This window comes from Hypomesus transpacificus, chromosome 3 (assembly GCF_021917145.1).
Source record: "Hypomesus transpacificus isolate Combined female chromosome 3, fHypTra1, whole genome shotgun sequence".
Lineage (NCBI taxonomy): Eukaryota > Metazoa > Chordata > Actinopteri > Osmeriformes > Osmeridae > Hypomesus > Hypomesus transpacificus.
In genome coordinates, this window is record NC_061062.1 from 7143770 (window position 1) to 7166864 (window position 23095).

The 23095-nt window shown below is 49.1% G+C and overlaps 1 protein-coding gene and 1 long non-coding RNA gene across 2 annotated transcripts; both read left to right on the top strand.

Annotated features, from left to right (window-relative positions):
* Positions 1–292: 292 nt before the first annotated feature.
* fgfr3 (fibroblast growth factor receptor 3) lies at positions 293–9587 on the top strand (the record flags this gene model as incomplete). The annotated part of the gene is made up of 10 exons (XM_047051706.1): positions 293–490; positions 1818–1963; positions 2184–2305; positions 2450–2560; positions 2778–2974; positions 3125–3247; positions 3476–3546; positions 5295–5432; positions 5792–5897; positions 6112–9587. Coding segments are annotated over 10 exons (1380 nt in total), but the record flags the coding sequence as incomplete, so codon positions are not given.
* A 10473-nt stretch (positions 9588–20060) lies between these two features.
* LOC124464799 lies at positions 20061–22011 on the top strand. Its single transcript, XR_006955763.1, has 3 exons — positions 20061–20281; positions 20481–20602; positions 20705–22011. It is a non-coding gene; the product is annotated as an uncharacterized LOC124464799 (long non-coding RNA).
* Positions 22012–23095: the final 1084 nt, after the last annotated feature.

A 23095-nucleotide genomic window follows, 5' to 3' on the forward strand; every position in this document is an offset into this window, starting at 1 on the left:
TTTCCAACTGAAAGCACAAGCTTTGCCAACTCCAGTGTACCTTATTATTGTTTGCAGTGAGGGAAGCCTCTCAGAACAGTCAGTCCTCCTACGGTACCGACTGACTAAGCCAAATGTAACTTTTCCACTCTTTATCATGGTTTCAATCCACACGGCCCTCTGGCTAATCTGATCGAGCTCAGAACAGTGATGATAGCGTGTGAGCCAAACCTGTTCTTCGCCCCCCGCCCCCCCCCCCATGCCCCCCTCTCCTCCCCCCTCCCCTCCCCCCCTCCCCCCCCCCCTCTCCTACCCCCTCCTCCCCCCAGCCCCAGAAGAGGATCCAGACAGGGAGGATGACTACGCCGACATCCTGATCTACGTGACGGGCTGCGTGCTCTTCATCCTGGCCGTGGTCATCATCATCCTGTGTCGCATGAGGATGGCCACCCAGAAGACCCCGCCCACCCCGCCTGTACAGAAGCTCTCCAAGTTCCCCCTCAAGAGACAGGTAACAGAAAGTAGATACAAGGTTCCTTCAAACCCTATCTTCCTTCCTCTCTCTTTCCCTCTCTCTCTTCCTCTCTCTCTCTCTCTCTCTCTCTCTATTTCACCCTAAATCCGTCTCTCTTCCTCTCTCCCTCTCTCTGCCTCCTATGCATTGATGTAATCACTTATTTGATGCAATCATCATTTATCATTCAGCAATAGTATGAGTTTACACACTGAGATATACACACTGAGAGATACACACAGAGAGATGCACACTGAGAGATACACAAGGAGAGATGCACATTCATGCTCAGCCTGCACTCTATGCTGAGGTCAGTGTGAAACGTGTTTCATGACTTGTATGGCCGTAACAGTTCCTTGTTTCTCCTAATTCCTTCGTGCCTTGGGAAGGTTTTCATAACTCTGACTAAATCTTGCATAAAAGCAGTCGGTATGTCTGACTTTCATCTCTCTGAAATCCCATCTGGAGTTTTTCTCCTGCGTTTTCCTGTCGCCCCAGTAGAGGAGACGGGGGGGGGGGAGGGGGGGAGGGGGCATACATGAGGGGGTGTGAGTGGACATGTCTGTTTCCAGAACCTTCTGGACATAGAAGATGGAGACCTGGTTGACAACAACAGAACAAGCTCTTCATCATGTTGGACATCCCCCGCCCCCCAGCTGGATGATTAATGGAGTCAGAGTTGTAGATGCCTCCAGAACTGACTAGTAGAGACAGAGTTCACTGATGAATAGCTGCATCTTCTCAACCTCCCACAGCCCCCCCCCCACCCCCCTGCACCCCTCCTTCCCCTTGCCTGCCTCCTACCTTATCACTCCCTGTTGAGGTGTCACTCTCCTGCCCCTAGCGACACCCCAGCTCCAAGAGAAACACTCTGCTGTTGTGGACTAAGTGGTCCATTCTTCATGGACTTTATGCCAATGGAAAGAACCGGACAGTATAGCAGTAGCCTGCTGTCTCTCATCCCTCACTCCTTCCCTCTTTCTGATCCTTTTTCACTCCTCCCTCCCTCTCTTTGTTCCTCTCTCATCCCTCTCTCTGTCCCCGTTTCTCTACATGTTCTCTTCAGGAACTCGAACAGTCTGAGTTCTCTTCAGGAACTCGAACAGTCTGAGTTCTCTTCAGGAACTCGAATAGTCTGAGTTCTTTTCAGGAACTACAATAGTCTGAGTTCTCTTCAGGAACTCGAACAGTCTGAGTTCTCTTCAGGAACTAGAACAGTCAGAGCTCTCTTCAGGAACTCAAACAGTCTAAGCTCTCTTCAGGAACTAGAACAGTCTGAGCTCTCTTCAGGAACTAGAACAGTCTGTGTTTTGCACCCAAGCAGGTGTCCTTGGAGTCCAACTCCTCCATGAATTCCAACACCCCATTGGTCCGCATCGCCCGCCTGTCTTCCAGTGATGGACCAATGCTGGCCCACGTGTCAGAGCTGGAGCTTCCCTCCGACCCAAAGTGGGAGTTCTCCAGAAGCAGGTGAGAAGGTCTACCGCACAACCCCTCCGGAACCACTCTGCTGCAGTCGGAGAGCTTGGATATCTCCTTCGAGCAGCAGAGAGCATGGCTGGGTGTTTGTGTGTTGAACGACTTGGTGATTGACGCAGCGTTTGGGATTTGTAGGACACTTTGGGTAAAAGTGTCCGCTAAATAAATGCGCAGTGAGTGTGGTGAGCGAGCCTGAGCTGCTGTGTTGCAGGCTGACCCTGGGCAAGCCCCTGGGGGAGGGCTGCTTTGGCCAGGTGGTGATGGCTGAGGCCATCGGCATCGACAAGGAGAAACCCAACAAGCCGCTCACTGTTGCTGTGAAGATGCTGAAAGGTTTGTCAGGACGCCTCGAGTCAGGGCCGGGCCAGGAGTCCAGGCAAACTATTTCCTGTAGCAATGGTTAAAGATCTTCAATGTCAGAGCCTTCTTCAATATAGCCTGTTCTTCTCTCTCTTTCACATTCGGCCCTCTCTCCAGATGATGCCAGTGATAAGGACCTGTCCGATCTGGTATCGGAGATGGAGATGATGAAGATGATTGGGAAGCACAAGAATATCATCAACCTGCTGGGGGCATGCACACAGGACGGTGAGCTGACGGGCTGAAGTGTGTGTGTGTGTGTGTGTGTGTGTGTGTGTGTGTGTGTGTGTGTGTGTGTGTGTGTGGGGGGGGGGGGGGGGGGGGGGGGGATGTGTGTGTAGGTGTGCAGGGCCCAGTAGGTACCAGTGTGAAACTGGTGTGTGTATATCAGTGTGTAACCAGTGTATGCGTGTGCGTTGGTTTGTGTGTGTGTGTGTGTGTACAGGACCCCTGTATGTGCTGGTGGAGTACGCCTCCAAGGGGAACCTGAGGGAGTACCTGCGTGCCCGCCGCCCCCCTGGTATGGACTACTCCTACTCCTTTGATACCTGCAAGATTCCTGAGGAGCAGCTCACCTTCAAGGACCTGGTCTCCTGCGCCTACCAGGTGGCCCGGGGAATGGAATACCTGGCCTCGCAGAAGGTATACACACACACACATGCACCAACCAGTTACTCGCACACATACACACACACATGCACCAACACACACATTTAAGAGAGTAACTGAACACTCACCTGGACACCACTCGTTAGACAAGCCTGTTGAGACGTCTGTGTTGGGTGTCATTAGTGTATCCATAGAGACCTGGCCGCCAGGAATGTTCTGGTGACGGAGGACAACATCATGAAAATTGCTGACTTCGGCTTGGCCAGAGACGTGCACAACATAGACTACTACAAGAAGACCACCAACGTAAGTCTCCACCTGCTCCCCAACCTCCACTGACAGACACAGACCACCTCACTACCTTGAATCTCAGTACCTGGTCTGGTCTGGCCTGGCCTGGCCTGGTCTGGCCAGGTCTTCTCTGGCCAGGTCTTGTCTGGTCTGGCCTGGCGTGGCCTGGTCTGGCGTGGCCTGGTCTGGCGTGGCCTGGTCTCTTGGGCAGGTTGTGCTGACACTGCTGTTGTGTTTCCGCAGGGTCGTCTGCCTGTGAAGTGGATGGCTCCCGAGGCTCTGTTTGACAGGGTGTACACCCACCAGAGCGACGTGTGAGTTCCCTCCCCCCAGCGCTTCACAGCCACGCAGGCAGAACACGTTAGCGTCAAACACGGAGCTGCGCGTGTGAATATGGATTGATCCCATTCCCTCCCTAGTCCCTGGTTATCTCCGCTGGCTCTCATCTGCGCTGGATGATAATCCTGGGCCCTTTGTATATCAGCACCACATTCTAGACGCTGTTTGTACTTTAATCTTTGTGCGTGACAACAGAGAGAGAGAGAGATGGCTTGCAGGCCTCCGTCCTCTCCTTGTGCTATCAGTGAATCCCTGCTGTACCATTCCTCCCAGTCTTTATTCCTAAAGACGTTTCGAGAATATTTCAAAGGCTCAAACAAGCTCTTTCCAAGCTCCATTCTTATGTGATTGCTCCCATGTTTGTCTGGATAAACTGTAGGCAAGGGGTTGAGGTTGAGGGTGAGGTTCTGGGTAAGGTGTTTAGGGTTAGGGATGAGAGAGGCAGGGGGAGACGGGGAGAAAGCAGGGGTTTATACTGGTAGAAATGTCAAGCGGCATTACAGAGAAAGGGAGAAATAGCTCTCAGGCATCAGACTCAAGCTGCTTTTCCAATGCATGACTCGTTTCAGGTATTTTGTTTTGCACTGCAGATAGTACCTCCTGAAAAATGTAGCTAGACGTCATTGCAAAGCTGCTTGAAACTGCCGGTTTGTCAGTTAGGTATTGCCTCAGGCAGTTTGGAACCTAGATGGAGGTACCAAGTACCAGGAACAAGGTACCAGATTTGCCTGATGGAAAACCAGAAAAAGTTGAGTCAAGCTGGTACAGTACCATGCAGTGAAAAAGCATGTATAGTCTGGACCAGGAGGGAGAGCATGCTGAGGCAGACCAGGATATAGAGGCAGTGCATACTTGGGCAGCAGAGTGGAGGCAGAGACAGAGCACACTGAGGCAGCAGAGTAGAGGGAGAGTTGAACTGCTCACCCTCTACTCACTCTCAACCATGATGAACTGCTACTGAGATAACATACCGGTACACATTCGTCTGTGTGTCTTTGTATAACTGTGTGTCCGTGCGTGTGTGTGTGTCCGTGCATGTGTGTACATGTGTGTGTGTGCGTGTGTGTGTGTGTGTGTGTGTGTATAAGTAGCGCCAGGTTTTCACCCTCTGGACAGGAGCATGGATAATTAGATTATTCTTGCTGAGGGGAGTTGAGGGGGGTGGCAGATTGTGGAGGGCCAAACAATAGCAGGCCAGTTTAACAGCCCTCCTCTGTTTACTCAGCTACTTAGCAAAAATCACCAGCACACTGCTGGAATGTTCTGCTGGACAGAGAAAGAGAGAGGGACAGAGAGAGAGAGAGAGAAGGAGAGAGAGGGAGAGAGAGAAAGAGAAAGAGAAAGAGAGAGAGAAAGAGAGAGAGAGAGAGAGAGAGAGAGAGAGAGAGAGAGAGAGAGAGAGAGAGAGAGAGAGAGAGAGAGATGGCTGAACACAGCCCAGTACACCATGGATGTGTGCACACTCACCACACCACAAAGGCGGCCTATTGTGAGCTGGCCTAACAGTGTGCTAACAGTGTGGCTGGTGTAAGCTAGCCTAGCAGTGTGCTAACAGTGTTGCTGGTGTGAGCTAGCCTAGCAGTGTGCTAACAGTGTTGCTGGTGTGAGCTAGCCTAGCAGTGTGCTAACAGTGTTGCTGGTGTGAGCTAGCCTAGCAGTGTGCTAACAGTGTTGCTGGTGTGAGCTAGCCTAGCAGTGTGCTAACAGTGCAGCTGATCCCCAGGTGGTCGTATGGAGTGCTGCTGTGGGAGATCTTCACCCTGGGGGGGTCTCCCTACCCAGGCATCCCAGTGGAGGAGCTCTTCAAGCTACTGAAGGAGGGGCATCGCATGGACAAGCCTGCCAACTGCACCCACGAACTGTACGTCAAATACACAGTAGTAATATACAGTACAGTTATATACAGTAATATACTGTATAATTAATAATAATAGTAACACTACTAGTTGTAGTAGTACTGTACTAGAGGTACTTTCTAATTATTCATAGTAATACTGTATAGTTGTGGCAGTGCTACATAGCAGTAGTAAAACTATACAGTATACTTAGTTGTAGTAATGCTGTATAGCAGTAGTAATGCTGTGCAGCAGTAGTAATGTAGTAGTTCTTTATTTTGCTGCTTTTAATGTCTTGTGTACCCCTGTACGGTGTCCTTGGGTGTTGAGAAAGGCGCCGTGAATAACATGTATTCTTATTGTGAATGCTATGTGCCCTGCGCAGGTACATGATCATGAGGGAGTGCTGGCACGCTGTCCCCTCTCAGAGACCTACCTTCAGACATCTGGTGGAGGACCAGGACCGTGTGCTCACCATGACCACCACAGACGTAAGCTCTCCTACCCCCTGAACCTCACCCCCTACTCTCCCCCGTACCCCTACCCTTCACCTCCTTACCCTCATCCCCCACCCTCGACCTCACTTTTACCCCTTCGTCTTCACCCTGACCATAAGGTGAAGCTACCAGCTTCATGATAGAGGATGCTACCAGGTGATGCTACCGTGTGTACTAACCCCCCCCCCCCCCCGCCCGCCCCCCGCAGGAGTACCTGGACCTGTCCGTGCCGTTCGAGCAGTATTCCCCAGCCTGCCAGGACTCCAGCAGCACCTGCTCCTCCTCGGGGGATGACTCTGTGTTTGCCCCCGACCCCCTCCCTGACCACCCCTGCCTCACCAAGCAGCACCAGACTAACGGGGTCGTCCGGACTTAAACTCCGGGAGTGGGGGGTGTGTGGTGGTCGGGATCTGCTCCCCACCTCCTCCTCGCCACATGGCAGCAATACTCCCCAGTCTCCTCCTCCTGCCAGCCCTGCCAACTGGGCGGAGGAAGAGTCTGATCATTTGAAGGATGTTTCTTTTTTTTTCTTTTTTTTTTCTTCATCAAAGATTATATTTTTTTACTTGGCCAGTGTTTTGGTATTGACAGAGTATAGGGAGAAACCATCTGTGCCTATAGAGAACAGAGGATCAGACCATGGACACTGGACAACACTGGTAACGTGCAATGTACCAGCAGAGCCAGAAACCAAGTTCTTCCGATGACACTCTGATCTCACCCCCTCCTCAGCACAGCCGAAGCTTCGGTCTTCCTGGAACAGAGACTAGTGTTTTAGTCAAGGTTGTTGATAGGAGTGACACTTAGCATTGGGGGTTTTATATGCATCTAAAATGTTTTTATTTGTAAATATATAAATGCAAATATGTATCATATTGCTGGCAAAACAGCCATGTGCTTAAAATGAAAACAAATGTAAACGTTTTAGAATCAAAGCATTGCAATCTAGAATACACTGTCTTGCTCATGTAAACATTTATTCATTTAAATTGATAGAAAGGGTTTATTTGATTGATTAACATGTATATTTGTAAAGATATTTATAGACTTAACATGTGTTTCTAAAGTTTGAGAAACACAGTTTAGAAGTTTTGTAATGTATGCAAAGATTTTTATTTCAATTTTGTAACTTATTTTACAGCAGAACAGCATTATTGTTTTCACATCTGGCTGATTTCACTTCTCTGGTTTTTAATCCATATTTTGTTTACAGTCAAGTGAATGTAGGGAACATGCAGACAAGCAAAAACCCAGATTTACATCATGAAAGTAAAGGATGGGATTGAGTGTTCACCTTGTTCAAAAAGTTAATGTGCAGTTAATGTCCCTCTGTAGGGTTGATATGAATGAAAACCTTCTAGGTGGTCCATCCTTCACGTAGCAAATCTCTGCTAAAGCAGTAACTACATTGTGATAATATTGTTCATCATGTGTCTGTCTGCTTGTCTGCCTGTCTGTCTGTCTGCCTGTCTATCTGTTTGTCTGTCTGTAAGTCATGTGCCAACACAGGGTGACAATTTTAAGAACAAAATGTTGAAAAAGTGCTAAATGATGCTACAGCATAGTTAATCAAGAATGTGCCAAATCAGTCTTAATTGTATTTATCTAGGAGTGGTGTTATGTGAAGCCATCCTGCTCTGTGGTGGAAGCAGAGTCATGTGGGCTGGGAGGGCAGGAGAGGATTATGGGATTGGCAGATGCCCTGAATATGCAGCCCTCTAGTTGACCCAAGACGGCCCTCTAGCTGACCCCAGACGGCCCTCTAGTTGACCCCAGACGGCCCTCTAGCTGACCCCAGACGGCCCTCTAGTTGACCCCAGACGGCCCTTTGCTGACCCCAGACAGCCCTTTGCTGACCCCAGACGGCCCTTTGCTGACCCCAGACAGCCCTTTGCTGACCCAAGACGGCCCTCTAGCTGACCCCAAACGGCCCTCTAGTTGACCCCAGACAGCCCTCTAGTTGACCCCAGACAGCCCTTTGCTGACCCCAGACGGCCCTTTGCTGACCCCAGATGACCCTTTGCTGACCCCAGACAGCCCTTTGCTGACCCCAGACAGCCCTTTGCTGACCCCAGACGGCCCTCTAGTTGACCCAAGACGGCCCTCTAGCTGACTACAGACGGACCTCTAGCTGACCCCAGACGGCCCTCTACCTGACCCTAGACGGCCCTCTAGTTGACCCCAGACAGCCCTCTAGTTGACCCCAGACAGCCCTCTAGTTGACCCCAGAGAGCCCTCTAGTTGACCCCAGACAGCCCTTTGAAGGTGCAGTCACCCGATACTACCTACTGGCTCCTGCTGGGAACCACAGCAGATCCCATGTCCATGTGCTTCCTTTTCACAGAGCTGCCATGGTTCCATTCTATAAGTGCCTGGAATCTTTGAGGGGATACATTTATTAGATTCAATCACGTTTGAATGTTGGAGTGGACAGAACGCTGGATCTGATGAAGCTGGTGAGGTTGATTTTTATTCTTCCCCAGTGGGTAAAAGCTGTCCTTATGGTAAGAGAACTTTACAACAATCTGATTAGCTTATTTTTCTGGGGAGCCTGAAGTAGTTATCGAGCATTCCTGTGGAGTTATCTGTCTGTCTGCTCTGGTCTGTTCCTGCCTGTGTGCTGAGGCCAAGCTTCATACTTGGAAGTTACAGCAGTATAACAGGAAGTTGCCGCAGAGTAACCGGAAGCTCCAGCAGTATAACAGGAAGTTACAGCAGTATAACAGGAAGTTATAGCAGTATAACAGGAACATTGTGTTCTAATGGGCCTCCAGCTGCTCCCACTGCATAATTATTGTTGTATTTATCAAGCTGAGCCTGAGGTGAAAGTTTACAAGCTGAGCCTAAGGTGAAAGTTTACAAGCTGAGCCTGAGGTGAAAGTTTACAAGCTGAGCCTGAGGTAAAAGTTTAAACAGATCTAGACTGGTATCTAACAGGTGTCAATGCGTAGCTCATCAGTATCACTACCTCCCTCACTTCCTGACTCCCCCTCTCCAACTCTGGCCCCACTGACTCACTCCCACAACTGACCACCTCTCAGCAACTCTGCTTTAGCCTGACATTTGCTGATTGTTGTTGGGCGGCATTCACTTGCAGTAGTCAAACCTTTTCAGCTCAGTTCTGCTTGGTTCACTGCAGGTCTGAGATAGAGAACATGGTTTCTGGTCTCTGAAACGTAATCTGTGTATGATAGGCTGTTTGTTTGTAGGTGTGGCCTGTTTGCAATGTCAATTCACTGCAGCTTTGACCCCATGAGATATTATATCTTAATTTATAGTTGTATGTACATGAGGAGAGTTGATATAGCTGTGTGACTTCCTCTGTCTTAAAGAGCCTAAGGAAGGACAACTTTTCTTGACAGTGTCTTCTTACATACTGCTCATATGTGCATTCCACTTAGGGGTTTACAACAATGAAGTAACTAAATCACATTCTCAAATAGTTTCATGGAACTAATGATTAGCTACCAAAATAATTGTTTCCTTCTTTTTTCCTGTCTTTAACATAATTATGTGGAAAGGTGGAACTAACTACTGTTTGGTTAAAATGTTTTTTTGTCCATTTGCATAACAATTCTATACAAGTAGAATCCCCCCCAGGGATTCCTTACTTCCTTACTTGCAGATCTGCTCTGACAAACTACAGAATGCTGTCACTGGGTTCCAATAAACATGTTACAGGTTTCCTGTGTCAGTGGATTCATTTCTCTTATGCTGCAGCACTGTAATAGACCAGCCTCTCACAGCACTCTGAGTGGATGCATATTAATATAGTCGTTGAAATGTATAGTAGGAAAGATGTATAGTTGTATAGCAGTAGACTCCAGAAGTGACCCCATAGGTGACCCCAGTATTGACTGACTGCCCCGCACAGACTACTCCACTCTGCTCCACTCTGCTCCACCAACCCCTCACCCTAACGCCCCCACACCTGCCCACTACCCCCTCGCACCAGCCCCCACACATGCACCCAGCTCTCTGTCCTCCTGTTTGCAGTGCGTCCTGGGCCAGCATCCTGCCCTCAGTGGAACTTCCTGTGCTGAAGCGTTCCATTCACTCCCTGAGAGGGAGGCTTGTTCTCCCTCTAAAGTGATGTTTCTGTTTGGAAGGTGTTTGCATTACATTACATCTACATTTAGTCATTTGGCAGACGCTTGTATCCAAAGCGACTTACAAGGGAGAGCTTTACAAAAAGTGCATAGGTCAATGATCATCAACAATGGGGGAGCCCCAAAAACATTGCGGGTAACCAAAACATGACCATACATTGTGAGAAGCAAATAAGTGCCAATGGGTTGAACCAGAAGAGCATGTAGTTAAACACATTTCAATTAAACAATTAAACAACATGATCCTCGAGAGTGCTAGAGTGTACCTGGAGAAAAGCAAGCAACAATAATATGATTCACAACAAGTACAAGCAGTTAAATCAGTTACAACTAACCAACAAGTGCAGCGAGTCCCTCAATAAGTTTCTTGTGTTCCTGGTGGAAATAACCAACAATTCTTTCTTAAGTACCGTTGTACTCCCGGAACAAGTGTGTCTTTAGCCTTTTCTTGAAGGTGGAGAGACAGTCAGCATCTGTGATGGAGGTGGGGAGATGATTCCACCATTGGGGGGCCAGACAAGAGAAAAGCTTGGGTTGGGAGCGGGCGCTCTTGAGAGGTGGGACCAATGGACGGTTGTCCGAAGAAGACCATAGGTGGCGGGTGGGCGTGTAAGGCTGGACGAGAGACTGGATGTAGTCGGGTTTAGTCCTGTTCACCGCACTTGAGAATACTTTTCATGTCTACCCCCTTCTCAACTCCAACTCTCTCCTCCCCCTCTCCCACCTCAACTATCCCCCTCTCATCCCCAGCCCCCATGTTTGGTGATATACAGTGACATACATTAGGCTATAGTGCCAAACATTATAGTATATACATGACTGGAGTTAGCTACTGAACATGATTGTACCATACTGTAGTTAGCTACTGAATAGGACTACCATTAGCTGCTGAACTTAACTGTACCCTACTGCAATTAGCTTCTGAACATGACTGTAGTAAGCTACTGAACATGACTGTGCCATGGCCTACTGCTGTGAGCTACTGAACATGACTGCAGCTAGCTACGTAACATGACTGTGCCATACATCAGTTAGCTACTGTGTATGTGTATCTGAGTGTGGATGTGTGTGTGTGTGTGTGTGTGTCTGAGCATGCATGTATGCGTGGGAGTATGAGTGTTCCTGTGCACACTGAGCAGAAGGGTTACGTTCCTGTAAGCGGACCTCGGAATGTTGTCCGAGTGAGTGTGCCGAATCCTGGATTAGCGTGTCTGTGCCCAGGACAGGCGTGCCGTGGAGTGATGAGCACAGCAGCTGGGAGGAACAGCAGGCTGCGGGGGAGAGGACTGCAGGTGGAGATATTTACTTCCCTCATACTGTACTGCATGTGTATATTCATACTCATACTGTAGTGGATGCGTGTATCAGTACTAATACTGTACTGAGTGTATATATTGGTACCAATACTGTACATCCCTCAGGAACCGCACACTAGCGTTTAGAACAGAGACAAACAGTTCCCTGACAAGGTTTAAAACAACAAGCCAGAATGTTCAATGCGTCAACATTTTAAGTCTTACGGAGATAAACACAAGTCAGGCTCTACTTCACCTCTAGTTTAGCGGAAAGTCAAGTAGTTTGATGTTGTGGCCTTTGCTGAACAAAGCAGTTTTGTAAAGCACAGTTGTTGACTTTATTTGCCGTGAAATTAGAAGTCATTAGTCGGAGGGAAGTGGTTCCACATGCAAACACTGTCCTCCATTTTCTCTCAAATAAGACAGAAACAAACAGCCCCCGACTTCATCCCCTCTCCCTCTCCCTCTCCCTCTCCCTCTCCCTCTCCCTCTCTCTCTCTCCCTCTCCCTCTCCCTCTCCCTCTCCCTCTCCCTCTCCCTCTCCCTCTCCCTCTCCCTCTCTCTCTCTATTTCTCCCTCTGTCTCCCTCTGGCTCTCTCAGGTCCTGACTGACATGGTTATCCTGGTATAGGCGTGTTCTGGGCATCTCTGAGACCAGAGGGAGCATGACTGATAATCTGCTCGTGGAGACGGCCAGGTGCCAGATTGAATATTCTGTGACTGAGTCCGGGAGCAGAACCAGGACCAGCCACAGAACCTAGAACATCTCTGGTCTGTCTGGAGCTGATGTTGCTCTCATGACAACTGTCGTTGGGTCAGTGGGCCCCGGCCGGGCCAATCGATGGTCTTAGTCAGTTCCTTCTTCCTGTTAGCTGGAGAAAGAGAGGAGGAGAGGAGGATAGGGAGAGGAGGAGAGAAGAATGGGGAGAAAGGGAGAGGGAGAGGAGGAGAAGGGGATGATAGGAAGGGGAAGAGGGGAGAAGGGGAGGTTAGAGAGTACGGAGAGGAGGATGCTGAGAGGAGGAAGTGAGGAGGATAAGGAGCAAAGGGGTAGAAGAGGAGAGGAGAGGGAACAGCACTGACACGCTATTACCAAAGCTTGTTTGTTCTCTGCTCTTGCCAGAAACTGCTGACGCTGTGAAAAAGCGTGCTTCCTGGTTCAAATGAACTGCCGTAGAATGCTTCCACGGCTGATTCCGCTCTCCCTGTGTGTGGGTCTGGAGGCAGGCCCAGCCTGTCTCTCCTGGTCCTCAGTCTCAGTCTGGATCCCTGACTCACCCCCTGCTCCTCTCCCCTCCTCTTCTCCCTACCCCACTCTCCTCCTCCTCTCACGCTCCCCTCTTTTCCTCTCCCCTCCTCTCTCCCTCTCCTCTCCTCCTCTCTCCCCTCCCTCACCTCTCTCCTCCTGCTGACACCCATGTGCAGTCAAGTCCAATGCTGAGCGAAACACCAGTTTTTTCTGCATGTATGCTAAAACAAAACAGCTGCAGTATAAAGAGACAGTGCGATAGGGGGAGGATGTGGAGCTGTTGCCTAGCAACGGGGAGTGCCTGTCAGGTGTGGTGGTGAGTTGAAGCTTGTCTGCTTGACACAGCCCAGCTACCAAATACACCACCACTGTGAAAATGGAGGGAGGGGGAGGGAGGAGGATGGAGGAAGATGGAGGAGAAGAGAGGAGTAGTAATCATTGCAGCTACCTCCCCCCTCGTGGAGAGGGGCGAAACCTGCATCTCACAACTCTGGATAGGGGGACGGGTGAGGGAACGGGGGGAAAGGAGGGTTGGAGGAGCGAAGGGGTGAGGAGGAGTGGGGGAGTGAGGGGGTTGAGGAGGGGTGTGGGAGTGAAGGGTGGGGGGCAGGGAGCTTCAGGTGAACGGGAAAGGGTGGAACAGAGGATAGAGAAGCCTGGAGGTCATCCTGACTGCCATGACACCTTCTTTCATCTTCAGCTAGCACCCCAGGGGGGAGGGCGAGAGGGGTAGAGGGGAGGGAGAGAGAGGGAGGGGGGAGGGAGGGGAGGGAGAATTAAAAAGAAAGAGTGCAGCTCCTTGAGACGGAAAGAGAGAAGGCCATAGGAGGAGATGTGGAAAGCAGCTCAGAGTGAAAGCAATTAAGTCAAGGAGATGAAAAGTGGGGCTGTCAGAGGGGCAGCAACATTGTGCCCTGCATCCACTCTGCTTTTACTGTCAGAGATGTGTGTGTGTGCACGCATGTGTGTCTGTGTGTGGGGGGGGGCAGTAACACAGCTGGACAGCTGTTCAGCTGAGGGTTTGACACATCCTTTAAAAAGCTCTTCTTACCACACCCTCTTCAAGCCCTTGAGACGGAAGAACAATAAAACAACCTTATGCATTAACAGGAGTGGACCATTTCATTTTACAGATCATCCGATTTTCTATTTGACCAACACAATCACTAGTGTGCCTCAGTTGTGGAGTGACGGACTGGCCATTTCTGAGTCCTGTTTCCAGTGGAGAGTGTGTAGATATGAACAATGTGTCTGCGACAGACAGAGAGGAAGACAGAGAGGAATAAAGAGAGGATCTAATGGGAGAGGAGAACCAGAGGGAGGTGCAGCAGATGGAGCCAGAGATGTTCATATTATGTAACTCTATATAACCGCAATACAATCACGGCCATTCCACAAATTTTACATGGATCCATCCAGAAGAAAATGGCCTCTGTTGTTTTGTGTGTTGGCAGCTGTCATCCTGGTCAGCCCTGTGGAGACGGAGCCGCTATGAAGCGCCGCTCTTCTGGGAGGAGGAGAGGGAAGGAGGGAGGTGGGAGGAGGTGGGAGGAGGTAGGAGGAGGGGGTGGGAGGGGAGGCAGCAGAGCTCAATAGTAGAGAATTTGGCTGCAGAACTAGAGGGCACAGGGTCTAACCTTCCCTCTGCCACTTTGGATAAAACCGTCTACTTTACGTTACATTATATTCATTATTTTGACGTTACTATGTCACATCATTTCATATTGTATATGACATTCATTGTCATGTTAATCTCTCATGTGATATTGATATGTGCATTAAAATAGATAGTACTTGGTATAGTAATTTAATTATTTATTAATGGTGTGGTATTACTATTTTATTATTTAATAATGTATATCGTTTTAATATGTATTGGTATGTGATATTACTATGTCGTGTTAACAAAGTATACAATATTATTAAGTTATGTTAATATTGTACATGATATTACTGTATGTCATGCAAATATTGTACATTTCTGTGTCATGTTGCTACTGCTCTCTGACTAAATGAGGCGCTTTTACACCAGCAGTCAGGGTCACCTGACACCCCCCCCCACTCCACTCCCCCCAGCGGACCCCCCCCCTCATCCATTCCCCCTCCCAGCTAACCCCCCTCCTAACTCCCCCCTCCCTGCTGCCCCCCCTCTTACACCCCAGCCCCTCCCAGCTGCCCCCCCCCCCGCACACACACACACACAGCTGTCTGTCTAATGATATAGCTAATGAGATACCGAGGGGTTCTCTCCCACAGCAGGTCAGTATTGACCAGAGGGGAGGAGGGGGGGATCAGGGGGAGAGAGAGGGCGGAGGGGGGGGGGGGGGGTCACAGGAGATAGGGAGGTGAGGAACACATGACCTTTCCCATGATCAACAACTGGAACACAATCTGAAATTTCATTTCATGTCTCTCCTGAGATCTTGACCTGAGAAATTCAACTGGAAGAAACGATGGTCTTGAGGATCCAGGAAATCAGCCAACACTAGTATACTTATTCAATCCTATTTCACAAACATCTTCCCAGATGTGAAAATTGATCAAGCCAATAAGCTCCACCTCCAGAGCTCTGCATTGTGGAAACACTTAGTGAGCTTGTCTTTGTGGTGCTTCAAGCATTGGTTAGAGGATGTTTATCAGATACATTCACTCTGTACCTGTCAAAAGCTCTACCATACATGTATATATTGTTCTGTTTGTTCAATTCAATTCTATATTTTATATTTTATTACAATTTTATGTTGTACATTGTTGTACATTGTTCATCTTACTTTAGGTTCCTTTGTTCCTGTCTCCAGGTCTGCTGTTCCTGTCTCCAGGTCTGCTGTTCCTGTCTCCAGGTCTGCTGTTCCTGTCTCCAGGTCTGCTGTTCCTGTCTCCAGGTCTGCTGTTCCAGTCTCCAGGTCTGCTGTTCCTGTCTCCAGGTCTGCTGTTCCTGTCTCCAGGTCTCTGCTGTGATGAGTGGGGGAGGGATGCTAACCAACTGCTAAGCTGGACAGAAACACATGGATGGGGGGAAGAGGCAGGGGGGAGAGGCAGGACAGGGGAAGTAAAACAGAGTCAGAGTCTTAAAGATTCCTTGTGGAGCTCCACTGCAGGCTGCCTGGAGGAGGTAGCTCCTGGTTCCCGTCCAGGTCCTGATTCTGGTCCTGGTTCTAGTCCTGATCCTCATACTGGTTCTGGTTCTGGTTCTTGTCCTGGTCCTGGTTCAGGGTCATGTCAATTCCCAGAACACCTAGCACAGCTTCTGAACCCACCACACAGCACTGTGAGAACATGCTAAATAACCTAACATGTATGAATGTGTTCTGCAGGGATTTCTTGCTGGCCACCACCAGCTGTCATGTTGCTGGCAGGAGCGGAGGGGTAGAACGTTCCAGAAGTTTTCCAGGCTATCAGGTAAACAGGGGGCAGGGGAGGCTGAGGTAGAGACGGTGGGCGGCGTAAGCTGGGGGAAGCAGGGGGAGGAAGGAAGAGGCAGGGGGAAGCTGGGTGTTGCAGGCAGAGGCAGGGGGAGGGAATGTCCTTCAGACATGCTGGGAACAGCATTCTAAATGAAAATGTAGTGAGACAGCAGGAGCCCACCTGGCTCGCTGCCGTCTGTATTCCATGCCAACCTGCAGTGAGGGGGGGGGGGGGGGGTCTCTGTATGGTTCAGATTCTGTTATCTTACCTTACGCCATGTGACATGTCATTTGCCAGTCCAGTGTGGGTACTGGTAGAGGCATGTAAAGAGAAAGAGGAGAGAGGGGGGAGGGAGAGAGAGAGAGAGAGAGAGAGAGAGAGAGAGAGAGAGAGAGAGAGAGAGAGAATAGGATAAAGAGAGGAGATGAGGCCCGGCTCTCCTGGACGACCTGCTGGCACCTTGGCACAGGAACAGAGAGAGACTGGAGGAGGAGGGCTGTCCCTCCCAATCCCCCCCGATTCCCTCTACCATCCCCCTTCCACCGCTCTCTCTAGAGGTAGAGAGAAGGGGGGGTGGAGGAAGAGAGGGTTTGCCTGCCTGCCAGCCTGCCTGCCTGCCTGCCTGCCTGCCTGCCTGCCTGCCTGCCTGCCTGCCTTTCTGTCTGTCTGTCTGCCTGCCTGCTTGTCTGATCTCATTCTAATTATCAGCTTATTCAGGAAATAAAGTGACGACACAGTCATGTGAGTCCAGATCTTCCCCCGAAAAAACAACTTTAAGAGGATAAAAGTGACATCCTTCTCACAAATACTAATCGTGTGATTTTGAAAATATATCATTTGAAAGCTACAGCATGGCATCTGTAGAACTCTTCTCTCCTCTCCCAGGTGACCCAGACTGTATCATCCATGATTGTATCATCTTGCCTCTATTACAGTATCTCACATGGGTCCTCTGTTGTCTTGTCTACAACGATTATCACAGCTCATAATCATCTTCCAGCCTGGAGCTCTGGAGAGGCTGGCAGCTCTGGAGAGGCTGGCAGCTCTGGAGAGGCTGGGAGCTCTGGAGAGGCTGAGAGCTATGGAGAGGCTGGCAGCTGATAGAGCTCTGGAGAAGATGAGGCAGGAAACTACAGTGCCCAGAGAGAGATGTAGAACAGCTTAATTATCTGCTCTGCTGCTGGAGAGACTCAGTTGTCAGTGTGTGTGTGTGTGTTTGTATGTCTGTGTGTGTGCGTGTGTTTGTATGTGTGTGTGTGTGTGTGTGTATGTGTGTGTCTTTTCTTCTTTTCGTTTCACTGAAGGGTGAGAGTTATATGGCAGTTTCCCATTGCTTGACAAGGTCCTTTGCATTTTTGTTAAACCCTGCAAGGTCTTTTGAGCTGCAAGGGTTGGGTAGTAGAGGGCAGACAAGGCAGTGCTCCATAGTCTGGTCTGCTTCTCCACATTCACAGGTGGTTGGGCCAGTCTTGAAGCCCCATCTGACCAGAGCGTCTGAGGATCGTCCTGTTCTCGTTCTGAGGCGTTTGAGTGTTTTCCATTGAACCCATGATGTGTGTGTGTTGAGGTATTGGGTCAGTATGTATGTGTGTGTTGAGGTACTGAGTGTGTGTGTGTGTGTGGTCCCAGTGAGGCTTAATGAATCCCTGAGAAGCACACAGCTGCCTGGAAGCATCCAATAAACCACCTTCACCTTCACCCTCCTCCTCTCTCCTTCCCTCTTCTCGCTCTCCTCTTCTCCTCCTAATAACCCCAACACTCCCACCTCTCTCCCCGCCTCTCAGCTTGTTCCCTCGCACCAGCTACATGCACATCAGAAATGACTCCCGAACAGTTTTACTGTCAGTATTACTGAGTGTCAGTAATCCAGACAGGCTTCAGCTGAATGAAGACACTCTGCCGGTGCTTCCTACAGCCAGGTTCTGACAGCGTATTGATTGAGAGAGCCCCAGTAAGGAGGTAAGCTACTCTGACACACAGGAGCACAAAGCTATCAAGCACAGCGAGGGAGAGGCAGGGCTGCTGGGTAAACATTTATCCATTTCCACAATGAGCCCAGAGGCATGTGGACCTGTGCTTCGTGAGTTCACAGGCTTCTGCTGTCGTCGATGAGGCATGAGATCATACCCTGAGCCCAGAGAGGGGGAGGTAGGTGTGGGGGGGCTGAGAGTGGAACAGGGCCTTGAGAGTGGAGTGGAGGCTGGGAGAGATGGCTGTGGAGGCTGCAGCGGTGATAAACTCTCCCTCTTCGACCATCTGTTCCGATGTCGCAAACATGGTGAGAGCGCCGTGGAGAAGGTGCGGCCTGCGGGGGACACGGCCACAGAGCCGGGAGCGCTTAACGGACAAGCCCCGCCCACAGTGCGCCATCAGATCGCAGGGCTCAATCTCCTGCTGGAAGGATGGCTGTTCTTTCTCCTCAGCATCAGCCAATAACAGTCCCCCTTACCGGACACACACACAGTCCTCCGTACAGCCCCCCCCCCCCCCCCCAGCTCCTCTCCCACACTGGGGCAACCAGCGAGAGCCCGAAGTCTGCCAACACGAAACCAGCCACTTACAGAATTACTTCGCCGTCCCTGTAAGTCACCCTGCTTCTCCTGTAATCCTTTATTTCCGTGGCTTTGCATCATCTGATTATCCGCCCTTACTGCAGTGGCCAATTCGACCAATTCCTTTCAACCATAACAAGTTGACAATTACAGAGTTCACCACCCGTGGGTACCAGCGGCGTAACAAGGACTTGGCGGGCCCGAGTGCAGATCTCACCAACGGGCCCCTTACCGACCTATCGTCAGGCGAAATTATTGAGTTTTCAGTTTAGCGATGCGCAAGGAAATTTAGGCTACTCATGATGTACAATTAAGGGTAACGACTGCTCCTTCTATGTGAAGATAGATGACTGTTTTCAAAAGTGAACGGCTCTGACTCGCGAGTCTCTGGCTCTAGATTATGCTTGCTACAACATGGAATGAGCATAATGGAACAGTCAGTCATGAGCCGACATATCTGCGACGTTTGAAATAGAGCACAGAGATGAGAAGAAAATCTGATCATTTACCAACGCTTATCCGACGTTATGAATGACGTTTCGATCTGTCATGTGTGCTATCTGGGTACTATTAAAAAACAAACTGTCACTTCGATGGTGAATATTTGATTTTATGTTCGTTAGATATGCTAGTTTACATTTAGTCTATCTAGCTTTAGCTATTTTCCGACTACATCCTGAACATAGTTTACTATATCTAACCTGGCCGCTGCCTGGTAGCCTAGGCCTATATGTGCATTTTTATGACGTTTAATAGCCATGTCAACTGCATACACCAGACAGTAAACGTTATGTAATTATTAGCCTACCCTGGTGGCTGAGTTTCACACTCATTGCTGTTGCCGGGCTGGGGGTCAGACGTAGCGTCCTCTTCAACACGCTTCGCCACAATCCAAATGAGGATAGTTTTGACAGCTTTGCCACCCTTACATCTTGCTCTTTTCGTTCCTGCCGCTTTCTGGAGCCACTTTTATGTTAAAGGGCATGGCATGGGGTAGCCTAATTCGCTTAAAAACGCTAATGCAACACAACTGTAGTATCCCAACAACAACTGTCTGTGGTATTCCAACAACTGGATGGGAACAATCGTGTGTGGGTGGGCGGGAATCTTTGACAACAATATTACCCAGACATCCTTGCTATTTTTCGAGGGCAATATTACTTAATAAAAACGACATTTGTTTAATTCAGCAAAAGGCAAATGAGGAAAAATTAATTATTTGCTGTTGTTAACACTGACTGTTTTTAAATGTTTATTGGGCAGGTGATAGCTCATAATTCTGAATAACTGACACCATAATTGAGAAATGTTTGCGAATTGATAAGACTGGATCATATGTGAACCTCAATTTGCGGTATCGCAGCGGTGCAAGGGGCCCGGTCAGATTGCCTGAAGTTGCCCGGTCAGGTTGTCTCACTTTTACGGTGAGATCGAGGACGGGCCCCCTTTCGCCACGGGCCCTAGTGCAGCTGCACTCCTTGCACTCCCTATAGTTACGCCACTGGTGGGTACAGAGACGGTGATGAAATGAGGTGCTGTGTGCAAAGAACCGGCTGGGCCTGTTGGTGAGGGAGGATGGCGGACCGGGTGTGTGTGCTCGCACATGATAGTCTTCCTATTATGAGGACGTCGTGGAGGAACCTCCTAATTTCACTCATGGAGCACTTACCCTCTGCTGCTTCGTTTTATGAAGACGGAGTCGTCATGTCCAGCGTCCACAGCGGCAGTGGTGCCGGAGCGCTGTCCGAGGCTGAAGTGTTTCACCTTGGTGCGTGAAAGACGTTTTTGTCATCACCTTGTGGTCATTTGTATTTATCACTATGGCTATTTTGTTGAATATTGTCGCCAAATTAAATGTAAAAACTACATTCATGCCCCCATTGAATATGCTGTGTGCTGTGTCTGCTTTTATTGAAAAAACAAGAACCTCATAACTCTGAAAATCTAAACATCGACCGTTGTCTTAGCTCCCCAGGTCAAGCCCCCCGTTAGCCAAGGGAAAGAAAGACTCCTGGTGCTGTCTGAGCAGCAGTGCCACACTGCCCCTGGTGGGAAGGAAGGACATCACAGTGAAGGAGGAAGCAGACAGGTTTGTGGATCCTTTTATTGCGTTTAACACTTGTTATGAGTTACAGCATGATTATGACGGATACATAACAATCCAAATGTCTTAATGTGTTCACGTCTTCAGTCCACCGAGAAGCAAAATAAGTTTCAAGAACCCGTCGATCAAAGCAGAAAGTAAAAGCAAGACCGTCTGGCATCTCTGACATCTGAACAGTTGTGTCGACTACTTAATTCTCCTCAGAGAAACAGGCCCTCATGGAGAGCTGCATTATGAAACATTCTGTCACAAGATGTTTGTCGTCAAGTACAGTCCCGTTGTACATAGACGTCGCCCAGTGATGGGTGTTTGCGTGATGAGGGGAGGTGAGAGGTTCCAGTCTGACAGGCCATCTCCTGAAGACAGTCCTGTGAGCCGGGCGTGTTTGATTCTACTGCGTGGAGCCTGCTCAGCCGGTCCCGTCTGATATTTCACAACAACGGCAGGTGCAGGTAGTCATGACGACACTGAAGCCACACAGCAGAGGGGCAAACATGCCCTGCTTCACCTTTTACAAGTCAGGTTTTTGGGATGAAATCGTATTTACAAAATCAGAAACACTTTACATTAAGGTTACATGAACACAGCATTGTAATAGCATTTCCTATGTATCTAAAATGTTAAGTCATTCAATGGTATTAAGTGTTAGCGGTGAAGGTTAAGTGTAAGAAGTGAAGTATCGAGGAGGGGCGTAAGGGGTGAGGGGATGTTGGAAACTGGCAGTTGAATGTTGTTACCAAACAAGATCAATGTTAACATCCACTTACCCCTGCATAGCTCAACCATCCCCATACCAGGTTTCACCTGTGTCATTACTTGTACCACTAAACTGTAATTAAGTGCTACTACATAGCAGCAATGTGCCTACATTCTTGTTAAGTATTGCTTTGTGATGACATGGTAGTTCATGTAACTTTAATGCCAAGTGTTTGTGTAGCTGCATGGTAGTTCATTTAAACTTAATATAAAGTATTGCCCACAAGTCATTTACATAATAAACTGTGTGCTAACATCCTAATTATTCACAGCAAGACAAGCATTTCTGTGGCTGTGGAGATCCTCCATTGAAGCAGTCTAGTCTACAACTAACAGGCTCTAAAGTGTGTGCAAGACAGCTGAGTATACATAGTAAATACTACTGTTGGTGTACTTGCTGCATGTGTACTGTATGTATAAAACTGCTTGTGTGAGCATATCAGGTGTCAGTGGGCCTACATCAGCAAGAGCTTCAAATGATATCCAAGCATATCAACCCGGTTGGCTGAGGTTCCAGACAAGACTGTTCCTGTATGATTTGGTACTTATGTGTTTGTGCAAAATGTGCTTCGATCTCCTGTTACACGGACTCAATTTTGACCTGTAGCACAGAGGGAGGTCAAACAAGAAGGGGAAGTTGGACAATGTGTGTGTGTGTGTATATATATATATATATATATATATATATATATATATATATATATATTTGAACTTTGATATCACTTATGGTTTTACCATAGATGCCATCTCTGGAGGCAGCGATCCCTCACTGCCACTTCTCCTAAGACCTTCCATTGGGTTTAGTCTTTGGGAGTTCCTCATCTTCTCTGGGGGTTCAGGTGGGGGTTCGGGTAGGGGTTCAGGTGGGGGTTCGGCCGGGGGTTCGGGTGGGGGTTCGGGCGGGGGTTCAGGTGGGGGTTCAGGTGGGGGTTCAGGTGGGTCACAGTGGCGGATCTGTGGCCCTGTGAAGCCGTCTGGGGTATTTTGTGTACAAGTGCTCTACACATGACCAGATCAGATGCTGTGCTCCATGTCCTGTGCACTCACTAAGGCCTTCTGGAACATTCCTGCAGCCCCCTCACATTCATGCCGGTGTACCGTCACCTCAGCGCATTAACTGTGCTTCACATACACAACACACATCCATACGTCAGGTCTACTTACCTTCAATTCAGTTTAAGACACTTCTTATAAATTTGACTATTAAAATCACCCAACAACTGAAATCCAATAGACCTCAACTTATTTGATACTCCTCCCCCACACAAGTTATAAATATCTACACACCCTCAATAAACAGTCGAAAACTCTAAAAAACTCCCAAGGCTTTTTAAACACCTCAATAGTGCAGTGACAAACTGTACCTTTCTGAAAACATGTTAGGCAAATCTCTAACGTTCAAAGTGCTTCTGCGTTCAAGGCTAGACAAGTCCTCGCTACGGGTTGGTCTGAGATCAGGAGAGTAAAAAGATCTCTCTACTACACTGTGACTTGGTTTCTCTGGGTCTGTGCTGGGACAGAGCCAGCCATCCTGTGCAGCTCTGACCCGGGTTAGAATCACCAGAACCACTGTGCAGGTGTGGCCATGTGGAGCGGGGAGGGGGGTGAGCGAGGGGCCGGGGGAGAGGGGTGTGGCGGCGTGGGGAGGGGGTGAGCGAGGGGTGTGACGGCACAGGGAGGGGGTGAGTGAGGGGTGTGACGGCCTGGGGAGGGGGTGAGCGA